At 37.9% G+C, this 11,912-nt stretch overlaps 1 protein-coding gene across 8 annotated transcripts in view; it reads right to left on the bottom strand.

The window, feature by feature from the left end:
* CACNA1D (calcium voltage-gated channel subunit alpha1 D) overlaps nucleotides 1-11,912 on the bottom strand; it is a 537,089-nt gene that overhangs the window by 78,828 nt on the left and 446,349 nt on the right. For 7 of the 8 annotated variants that reach the window (XM_089681862.1, XM_089681863.1, XM_089681858.1 and 4 more), the window contains 6 exons: nucleotides 11,233-11,268; nucleotides 10,573-10,701; nucleotides 8,316-8,381; nucleotides 5,372-5,463; nucleotides 3,597-3,756; nucleotides 2,089-2,216 (listed from right to left, as the gene is read on the bottom strand). In XM_089681862.1, the coding sequence (XP_089537988.1) occupies nucleotides 2,089-2,216; nucleotides 3,597-3,756; nucleotides 5,372-5,463; nucleotides 8,316-8,381; nucleotides 10,573-10,701; nucleotides 11,233-11,268 (611 nt within the window). The remainder of the gene's footprint in view (nucleotides 1-2,088; nucleotides 2,217-3,596; nucleotides 3,757-5,371; nucleotides 5,464-8,315; nucleotides 8,382-10,572; nucleotides 10,702-11,232; nucleotides 11,269-11,912) is intronic. The other variant, XM_089681861.1, reaches the window with a different exon arrangement.

Raw genomic sequence — 11,912 nt, 5'->3', positions numbered from 1 at the left:
GGTTTGGCACAGCTAACCACCCATCTTGACCACTAAATGGTAGTGCTTAGGACTGAAGACTGTCCATTTAGACACTGTTATTGAAAGGCTGGGGAGTGTACCCCATACAGCATACCCAAAGGGATTTCAGGTGGATAACAGTACACTGTCAGCAGATAGTGTATAGAGATTGGAGCAGGCACCTTATGATGCATGCTTTACAGCATAGTATGTCCTAATCTGCATTTTATCATTTTAATACATGTTTACATTAAATGTTATTTGTTGATACCGGCATGAAGACTTCCCATACCTGACCATTGTATTTCCTATGATGCTATAGAAAAATGTAATCCAAGAACTGCTCTAAAGGCATACATACAGGTGCACCTTGAAAAATTAGAATATCTTGCAAAAGTTAATTTATTTCAGTAATGCAATTTAAAAGGTGAAATTAATATATGAGATAGACTCATTACATGCAAAGCAAGATAGTTCAAGCCATGATTTGTCATAATTGTGATGATTATGGCTTACAGCTCATGAAAACCCCAAATCCACAATCTCAGAAAATTAGAATATTACATGCAATCAATAAAACAAGAATTGTACAAAGAACAAAATTGGACCTCTGAAAATTATAAGTATGCATATGTACTCAGTACTTGGTTTGGGCCCCTTTTGCAGCAATTACTGCCTCAATGCGGCGTGGAATGGAAGTTATCAGCCTGTGGCACTGCTGAGGTGTTATGGAAGACCTGGATGCTTCAATAGCGGCCTTCAGCTCTTCTGCATTGTTCGGTTTCATCTTTCTCTTGGCAATGCCCCATAGATTCTCTATGGGGTTCAGGTCAGGCGAGTTTGCTGGCCAATCAAGCACAGTAATCCCACGGTCATTGAACCAGGTTTTGGTGCTTTTGGCAGTATGGGCAGGTGCCAAGTCCTGCTGGAAAATGAAGTCAGCATCCCCATAAAGCTCGTCTGCAGAAGGAAGCATGAAGGGCTCCAAAATCTCCTGGTAGACGGCTGCGTTGACCCTGGACTTAATGAAGCACAGTGGACCAACACCAGCAAATGACATGGCTCCCTAAATCAACACAGACTGTGGAAACTTCACACTGGACTTCAAGCATCTTGCAGTGTGTGCCTCTCCATTCTTCCTCCATATTCTGGGTCCTTGGTTTCCAAATGAGATGCAAAAGTTGCTCTCATCAGAAAAGAGGACTTTGGACCACTGAGCAACAGACCAGGTCTGTTTTTCTTTAGCCCAGGTAAGACGCTTCTGACGTTGTTTGTTGTTCAGGAGCGGCTTGACAAGAGGAATACGACATTTGAAGCCCATGTCCAGGATCCGTCTGTGTGCGGTGGCTCTTGATGCACTGACTCCAGCCTCAGTCCACCCCTTGTGAAAGTCCCCAACACTTTTGAATGGCCTTTCCTGACAATCCCCTCCTTGCTGCTTGTGCACCTTTTTCTTCCACACTTTTCCGTTCCACATAACTTTCTATTAATGTGCTTTGATACAGCACTTTGGGAACATTCAGCTTCTTTTGCAATTACCTTTTGAGGCTTTCCCTCCTTATGGAGGGTGTCAATGATGATTTTCTGCACAACTGTCAGGTCAGCAGTCTTTCCCATGATTGTGATTCCTACTGAACCAGACTGAGAGACCATTTAAAGGCTCAGGAACCCTTTGTAGGTGTTATGGCTTAATTAGCTGATTAGAGTGGGACACTTTGAGCCTAGAATATTGCACCTTTTCACAATATTCTAATTTTCTGAGATTGTGGATTTGGGGTTTTCATGAACTGTAAGCCATAATCATCACAATTATGACAAATCACGGCTTGAACTATCTTGCTTTGCATGTAATAAGTCTATCTCATATATTAGTTTCACCTTTTAAGTTGCATTACTGAAATCAATGAACTTTTGCATACTTTTGATATTCTAATTTTTTGAGTTTCACCTGTAGGATAACAGCTAAATGTATAGACCTCATACACCTTATACAGGCCTAAAGGGTCTTGTGTTTTATGGTGAACTATAGCACACACTACCCAAACTGTACATATGATAACACAATAGATGATGTAGAATAAAACTGACTTGGCCTCTGGATCATATTCAGACCAAATCCTTTTAAATTCATCCAGATGATGAGGACCCAAAATGGACCAATCGCGTGTCAAGTAGTCAAAGTTGTCCATGATGACAGCCACAAACAAATTAATAATCTACAAATAAAGAAAAACATTTAGCAAATGGATGTCCAAGTTTTCACTGTGCAATGCAAACATTAAGGTTACGGTAGTCAGTTGATGTTGTTAATGTGGACCTTTCACTAAATGTATAAGTAAGTCTCTTCTTTCCTCCTCCTACTAACATAATTTCTTATTTTTTATTTTCCTGGTTTCTTGCCTAAGCGACAGTGTCATAGCCCTCTCTCCACCTGCAGTCTCCTGGTGGGTCACACATCTCAGAAGGATGCAGACCTGCAAGTGATGAAATCCTGAATGATTTAGTGCCTGTGTAAAGGACACTATGGCAGCCATATTTTGCTTCTACCTCTGGATCCAAAACTATTTTTATATGCAATTGTGGCAGACCCAACTGGGACAAGGCTTTTGGAGGGGACTAGGAGCTAGCCTTCTACCCACTGATTATGGCCCATGGAGGAGACCAGTGATTTTTTCTGCTTCTACCGGTCAGAGCATAGAAAAGAGCCTCTGATTACATAGAGAGAGCAGATCATTCTTTAATGATGGACAACAACATAATGAATTCTGAGAGCAAGGCTTAGATTAATTCTCTAAATAAAGATAATAAAGCTTCCCTTCTGGAGTGGATGGAAAGCTGTAATATTAATCTTGTACAGGTTAATGCACAGAGAAAATATGGTGGCCCTCCTGCAGATTGGGTTGGAGAAGCTCCTCCACTTGGGACATAAATATTTATCAACAATCTCCCTCAAGAAATCTATGAAGGTAAATTATTCCACTCTTTCAGACTGCTGGAACATTGTATGAGTTTTTATGATGACTTTTCTACTGGACAGATTGTACAAATAAAAGGCAAACAACTGAAAGACGATATGTGTAATGTACTTTGTATATCCAAGGGTGTGGACTTGTTGCCAGGCTGGCAGCTTATTATTTAAATATTTGATTGTATAGACACATAGGGAATTTTATATTGATTTACTGATGAAATTACTGTTTAAAGTTTGCATTGTTTAGGATCATGTGATCAAGCTCTTATATGATTCTGGGTGGTATAAATTTTGGGTGAATTTTCAATGAAGAGAGTTCCAGTTGCACCTAAGTTAGCATCGTCTAGTTTTTGGGTGCAATGCCCAGCTATAATACCTTGTTCCTGTGAGGAAGTAGTTCTCTGAATGAAGCCCCCAGGCGGGGTGCCAGGTGGTCCATCACAGCAATGTTCACTAAAGTTAACTAGCAATCATTATTTTGTAAGCCTGTGTATGGCAGATCCAAGTAAAGTAGTGTGTACTAAATGAGGGTGGTGGATGGAAGCAGCACTCTGGCCTCCCTACCACGGTCATTGAAGTGTCTTTGAATGACATGTCATTGAAGTGTCTAGTATTTCTCACTTACCAGAAATGCACACAGCATGTAAAATGTGATGAAGTAGACAATGGCAAAATTACTCCCACAGGTGTACTCCTCTCCAAGGTTGTAATCTGAGTCTGGGTCACAACGCTTCCCTGGTAAACAAGCCAACATTATGTCCTGCCAGGCCTCACCAGTGGCACACCTTGGAACCATTACAAGAGAGATGGTAGAAATCAGTATACATAAAAAATAGTATTAAAAAGCTTTAATAAAAACTTAAATACATACATAAATATAAAATTGTACAGAAACACAATCACATATCCGAAGCTTAAATTGAACCTGTCAGCGATTTTAATTATTTTCAATTCTACCCGAGATCAAACACCATATGATGCCTACTATTTGCCCAACTATCTGTCCTTCCCTGTCCAGCGAGAGTATCTTAATGGCCAATTTGGGCACCCTAGCAAAGTAGACCCAAGATGTTAGGAGAATGTAGAAGGCCTTTAAATGAAAGGAAATTACATGCAGCTTGTTTTCCTTTTACTATTAACATTTTCAAATTGTGAAAAAACTGTGATTGGGTTCAGGTAAGTATCGGGGGCTGGAGGGAAAGCTGCATATAGAAGGGTTTTTACCTTTACCTAGAATGCATTAAGTTAAAAAAGCTTCAGCCTTTACAACCACTTTAAATCTCAAAAGAAGATGCTCTAGCACTATGCAGGAGCGCATTCTCTGGGGATCTGGGATCCTCAAGTCTCAGAGCCTGCACTATTAAAGCGGAGTTCCAGCTGGAAAAAAAAAATAAATAAAAGTCAGCAGCTACAAAAACTGTAGCTGCTGACTTTTAAAATACAGCCACTTACCTGTCCCTTGGTCCAGTGGTGTCCTCACCATGGCTGGTTTCACTGACCGTCTTCTCTCCCTTGCGCCAGCATCTTCAGTGTGGGCACCCGGCTGTGACAGCTTGCCCACTGCACATGCGCGAAAAGTGCTGAATGACCCGGTAGTCTTCTGGAACTTGTCACGTGTCCCAGAAGACTACGGGGAGGGAGGGGAGGAGGACAACTTCCGCTTCCGATCGCCTTAGGCGATCGCAGCGGAAGTGGGAGTGGGTACCTGTCAAATTTGGGTACCCGTTCCCCAAAGGTGCCAATCCTTAATGGGGAACAGGGGACAAAGACTTAAATAGTAACTTCCCCTTTTGGGTGAAGCTCCACTTTAATTAACATTCCCACCAAAACATGTCTACCCATTACAAGATGTTCCCTTTATACCAGTTTGGTTACACCTTAAAATTTAATTACCTGGATACATATAGAGTGTGAATCTTCTTAATAAGAACACAGACATGAATACAAATCTCAAAGAGTACAAGATTTTTGAAGGAAAAAATTGACTCATAGCAGGAAAAAATCATCTTTTTCTGCTATAAATCAATTTTATCATTAAAAACCTACAGACTCTTGGTTGTTTTTTTGGCAATCTCATTGGATTGTACAGTATGTATATAGATTCTCAACTGTGGGCTCTTCCCTGTTTCTAAGGGAAGTTCCTGTTTTGTGGAGTGCTGCTGGACCGGAACCAGTGTACCCAGTTAAAGTTTCAATGAAAATCTGATTCCACTGCCCCATTTTCTCTTGGGTTAGGAACACAAATCTGACAAGGCTTCTTTTCCCTTACCACATTTAAAAAATTATATATATATATTAGTTTTATATACACTTTATATACAAGTCAGAAATGTCTGCACCCATATTTATATCCTTAGTGCTTCCTTTAAAAAAACAAATGGGTGTTAAAAAAGTAATTACCTGAATAAAAGGAGCACCGCCTGTGGAAAGGTCTGAAAATTGTTGTTCCTGTTTATCTGGGTGTTATCCCTCATTGCAATTTTACCAAAAACCTGCACAACACAATTACATATTATTATTACATTTTAATGAAACTAAGCACTTACAAAATGTATGGCTCAAATCCCACCGCACAGAATTCGCATGTGGTTTGCACAGGAATGCGGTACGGTTCCTGTTCAAATCACATGTGGTATGCTGCACCGCACAAGTGTGAACCCCAGGCTAATACATTATACAGTCTATATAATAGCTGTTGATAAGGCCTACAAAAGTGTTTATTACATATATGTTATCATTGTCTTTTGAATCTTTGTACTAAAGAATCTGGATTTTATTGGTGTTGTGTATTTGATCTCTAATTTGACACAATTAGCGTACCACAATATATTGTTCCTCCCTCATTAAGGGCCTTGAGGAACAAAACTCTTGGGATTTCTGAATAATTTAAGACAAATTGGGACAGGATTCTCTGCATTATTGAACCTTATATGTTATTTTAATTCTCACAAATAAGGATACACGCCTGACAGATTTACAACACTCCCAGTAGGATGATGCCTAGATTACACCCACAGTGAGGGGTTTTTACAAGGTAATCTCCGTTATAAAAAAAATTCCTAGCACAAAAGCTGGTGAAATATCACCCAAACACTTACTACATTATATACTGCAGTGTATGAGCCCCCTTATACCTAATTTCACTAGAGATTATCTGATAACAAGAGAGAAGGCCAGGTCTGAGGCTCTATCAGCCATGAACAATCCCTCCGCTAAGTTCCTCAGACATGTGTCAATAAGTCTATTTAAAGACCTTACTATTACTGAGAACACAAGCAATTTATCAGCTGGTGGGTAAATGAGTTCACTGCGGAATAAATCTAGCAGTAAGATAAATGTAATTATTTACTAACAACAACTTAATATGTAGTTATGTTTATAAAGCAGCAATTGTAATGACTGAAAGTGAACCAAATCTGCACAGTATATATACACACACAGCGGGTAAAATAAGTATTGAACACGTCCTCATATTTCTCAGTAAATATATTTCTAAAGCTGCAATTGACATGAAATTTCCACCACACGTTGGTAACAACCCATGCAATCCATACATACAAAGAAACCAAAACAAATAAGTTCAGAAATTAAGTTATGTGTAATAACAATGGAATGACACAGGGAAAAAGCATTGAACACGCTAACTGAAATGTATTTAATACTTGATCCAAAATCCTTTGTTGGTAATAACAGCTTTAAGATGCCTCCTGTATGGAGAAGCTAGTCGAATGTATTGCTCAGGTGTGATTTTGGCCCATTCTTGCACACAGTCTTCAAATCTCAAAGGTTCCATGGGCCTCTTCTATGAACTCTGATCTTTAGTTCTTTCCATAGATTTTCTTTTGGATTCAACTCAGGTGATTGGCTGGGGCACTCTAGCAGCTTTATTTTCTTTCTTTGAAACCAATTAAGAGTTTCCTTGGCTTTGTGTTTGGGATCATTGTCTTGCTGACATGTCCACCCAACTTCATCATCCTAGTAGATGGCAGCAGATTTTTATCAAGAATATCTTGGTACATTTTTCCATTCTTCCTTCCTTCAAGCATATAAAGTTTGCCAGTACCGTATGCTGGAAAACAGCCCCACACCATGATGTTCTCACCTCCAAACTTCACTGTTGGTATGGTGTTTTTGGGGTGATGTGCAGTGCCATTTGACCTCCAAACATGGTGTGTATTATGGCATCCAAAGAGTTCAATTTTGGTCTCATCTGACCAGACTATATTCTCCCAGTAGTTCACAGGCTTGTCCAAATGTTGTGCAGAAAACTTTAAATGAGCTTCAACATGCTTTTTCTTCAGCAGTGGAGTCTTGCATGGTGAGCGTGCATACAGGCCATGGTGGCTGAGTGCGTTACATATTGTTTTCTTTGAAACTATTGTACCCGCTAATTCCAGGTCTTTCTGAAGCTCTCCACAAGTGGTCCATGGCTCTTGGACAACTCTTCTGATAATTCTTTTCACTCCTCTGTCAGAAATTTCACGTGGAGCATCTGGTTGTGGCCGGTTTATGGTGAATTGATGTTCTTTTCACTTCCGGATTATGGCCCCAACAGTGCTCACTGGAACATTCAGAAGTTTAGAAATCCTTGTGTAACCAATGCCATCAGTATGTTTTGCAACAATAAGGTTGCAAAGCTCTTGAGAGAGCTTTTTGCTTTTACCCATCATGAGGTGTATCTTGTGTGACACCTTGGTAATGAGGCCATCAGTTGAGACTGAACCAGCTGATATTAATTTGCAGTGACAAGGGGCAGGATTGCTTTCTAAGTATTGATAGATTTCAGTTGGTGTCTTGGCTTTCCATGCCTTATTGCACCTCCATTTCTTCATGTGTTCAACACTTTTTCCCTATGTCATTTCATTTTATTACACATAACTTAATTTCTTAACTTATTTGTTTTGGTATCTTTGTTGCTGGTTGAAGGGCATTTATTATACTACCTCTCTTGTTGGGGTCTTATGTTACTGGGGGATCTACTGTTTTGGGGGGTGTATTTTAAGGTTACCCACGCAACTATTAATCTGCAAATAATCACACTGAAAACAAATGTGTACAACTATACTGTAAACTGGGTAGTTGCTGTTCTAATGGTACCCCATGTACCATACGCTGGATATTAATAAAATAAAAGGCTGCGCTCACCCTGTACACCTCCTAAATAAATTATAGTGCACATCTCAATAATAGTATATTCATCATCGTGCATGCAATCAAAAATTTGTAAAGGTCTTTTAAAGTGTCCTTGTAAATCCAAAACAGTTGCAATGCAATAAAAAGTGCCACATCACAGTGCAAAAGTGTGCGATAAATCTTCTTAAAAATAAAGTGATTCGTGCCTTACCTGCATGCCAATTACAGCATAGATAAAAAACAGCATTGCTATAAGCAGGGCAACATATGGCAAAGCCTAAGGAAATAATTTAAAAAAAGTTAGAAACACAAGATCTTTACAATACAAAACTACACGAAACACAGAAAATTCACAAAATAAACAATTACCTAAACTTAAAGAGTAACTCCACTTTTGTTGAAAAAAAAAAACCATTTCCCTCTGGGTGATCTATGTACATTGCAGGGATTCCTACCTTTTGTTATAATAAAGAAACAGCTATTTATTTGTCTGTGTCCATGTGCAGAGTGAAGGAGTATGGTAATTGCTTTATAAATATCAATCAGCTGCTGCGCCTGCAGGGCTCTAATGAGGAATATTGCAGGGTTTGCAGCCCTTTACACATGTTTTCCTTTTGGGAGTATCTCACCAAAAATGACATTTTTGTTGAAGGGGATGCTCAAAATCTAACTTGTATTTTAGTGCAGAATTCCGGGTAAATCAGTAAGTCACTCACACAAGCAGGAAATTACATTTCTGGGGGGTGTTCCATACACCATCTGTTTACAGAACACCTCCAGGTAGCCATATTGCATTGCATTTTACAGAAAATGACAGCACTGCATATTGAAAAGTAAAGGTCATTTTTAATAACATACAGTTACAATATGACTTGTGTACCAATTGTATATGCTATTATTTATTTTATTTTTTTGCAATTTGTTCCCCATAAAGTGGAGTTACCCTTTAATTCTAAATCGATGGAGGTCAGGTAATAGGGCAAATGCCCTATGAGACTCTCTTGTGAGCAATGATGGGGAAAGATTTTCTATTTCATCAAACTTATTACATTTGCAAACTCTACCCACATGGAAGAAAATATATTTAAAATATATTATTCCCAAATATATTGACATATATTTGAAATGCTACAATTTTGGCCATATTCAATATATTTAAAAAAAAAAATAAAATATATATATATATATATATATATATATATATATATATATATATATATATATATACTGCATGTTGAAATGTGTTTTTACTACAAGATATATGAAAAATATTTTTAAAAATATATATTTTTTAAATATATTCTTCAGATTTTTTAACATATAAAAAAGTCATTTTACCATATATTTTTACATATATTTGTAAATGCATTCCGAAAATGAACAATAGGAACCTCCTGCGCTACTCAAAAAATGGACTAATAACAATTATGGGGAGGAGGCTGCTGACACTGAACCATATACCAAATGGATAATGTGCAAGATATAAAGTGAATTAGTGCAGCGCTACCTCAACACTACACTACTCCCTCACTGTCTTATCCCAAAAATAGATTAAATAAACCAATAAATGATGTACAATAAATACGTAAAATAGAATAGAATGCACATAAAAACAGTTTGAATCATCCAAAATGACTCATACAAACTGTATAAGTGACTAATGAATGCCACTGGTGCAGTTCAGTGAATACAACAAGCCATTCTGTCACAGTTCATAAAGTAAGCTGATCTGTTAAGTGATCCATAGTGGAACAAAAATTGAATAGATAATGTGTAGATAAAGAAACGCCAGTGAAAGATTACAAAAAGGTAGATTTGTATTTTTAAAGCCATACAGTATATTTGAAATGTATTTTTAAAAATATTTTTCATATATTTTGTAATAAAAAACACATTTAAAAATGCAGTATATTTATTAGTCCATTTTTGGAGTAGTGCAGGAGGTTCCTATCGTTCATTTTTGGAATGCATTTACAAATATATGTAAAAATATATGTTAAAATGACTTTTTTATATGTTAAAAAAATCTGAAGAATATATTTAAAAGATATATATTTTTAAAAATATTTTTCATATAATTTGTAATAAAAACGCATTTCAACATGCATTGTATATATATATATATATATATATATATATATATACATATTTATTTATTGAAATATATTTTGAAATATATTGAATATGGCCTAAATTGTAGCATGTCAAATATATGTCAATATATTTGGGAAGAATATTTTTAAAATATATTTCAAATATATTTTTCTTCTATATGGGTACTTCCTAAATTGCGGTGCTGCATAGTGGTTTTGTTTTACTGCTCCTACTTACACAAACCACAAAAGGGGACACCCCAACAGCTCACAGATGGCGCTCATTTATGACAAGACGAGAATAGGTTCTACACATATCTTATTTTTTTATTGTTATTTCATCCAGACCTGCGATCACAACTACTCTGGACTTACCTGGAAAGACTTGATAAATGTCCACAGCAAAGTCCGAATGCCTTCACCCCTGCTTAAAAGTTTCACAAGTCGCATGACTCGGAAGAGTCGGAAGAACGTGATTGAGATACGAGCACTGTCTTCTGAGCTCTGAAAGGCATCATGCAAATCAAGCCGGAGACAAGAGTAGGTGGACAGACAGCACATGGGACAGAGTAAGCGGCACACAGATATAATGTTGAGCAAGAGACAGACCATTGTTATGTTTTAAATCTGGGGTAGACAACCTCATTAGCTGCGCTGAACTGCAAACCCCTCTTCTTTAGAACATTTTGAATGGAATATAGTTCCGCAGCAAGCAGGTAAGATTGTCTAACCTGTTTTTTTTTTAGTCTTCCCATTAGTTAAAGCACAGCAGTATATTACTTAGTGTGCAAAGAACCTGTCAGTCGTGCCAAGCTGCACATGCTCAGACAGACTTGGCTTCCAGCTGCATTCCAGGAACACGCACATGCATTTCTCAGCCTTGATTCTCACTGAGCTAAATGAAATGGGGGCCAGTGTACCCATTTCAAACTTTTTTTTTCCTAGACTCAATGATAAAACAGGGCAAGCTGGCAGGAAATGATACAGAATAAAGGCAAGTAGAGGTCAATCAACTCCGGGCACCACTTATCTTACCGGGTCCCCAGTGGGGCCTTGTTCTGTTGGCATAGGCTTTAAGAAATCAAGAACATTACATATTAAAAAAAAATTCCCAGGAGGAACATGAAAAAAAAAAAAACACTGGATATGGAGGGAGCAACGTCTCATGAGCAGAACTTTCTACTGGGTTTGGGCCATAGGATTAGATGGTTGCTGTTGCGCCAAATGATGTTTAAAAGATATGCCATATCAAGATTCTCATCCGAGATTCCTTAAGGTTTGGGAACCTTGGATACATTATTCCCTGCCGTCCCTGCCTCCTACTAGCTATGGCCTCTTATAGTCGTTGCCTGTGCTAGCCCTGGATCCATGACTCTTCTAGTCTTCCTTTCTTCCATGTTTTATCCCTGAATATTTCTTCCTTCCTTATTTCTTTCTATGTTCTTATATTTTCTTTTTTTTTTTATCAGTTTGGGTTTTTTCCCCATATGTTCTGAGCTGATACTTCTCGGTTGCGGTTTTTCATCTTTTTTTTTTCCAGTAATATGATGGATTGCTGCTGCTACTATTTGGTTCGGCTTTTTGCCATCCCTCCTTGTTGTCATTGGATGTTCCATTATTTGGCTAATAAACCCTGCTGATTTGTATCTGCTTATGTATGCTATTGTTCCGCTCTGCGCCTGTGTGGGCGTATCATGAGCTTGTTGTATTATAAA

Source organism: Staurois parvus, unplaced genomic scaffold, assembly GCF_062004578.1.
Source record: "Staurois parvus isolate SC_StPar_1 unplaced genomic scaffold, SC_StPar_1.0 ptg000282l, whole genome shotgun sequence".
Taxonomy (NCBI): Eukaryota; Metazoa; Chordata; class Amphibia; order Anura; family Ranidae; genus Staurois; species Staurois parvus.
The sequence above is the reverse complement of the archived record's forward strand: the minus strand, read 5'-3'. Positions and strand labels throughout refer to the sequence as shown.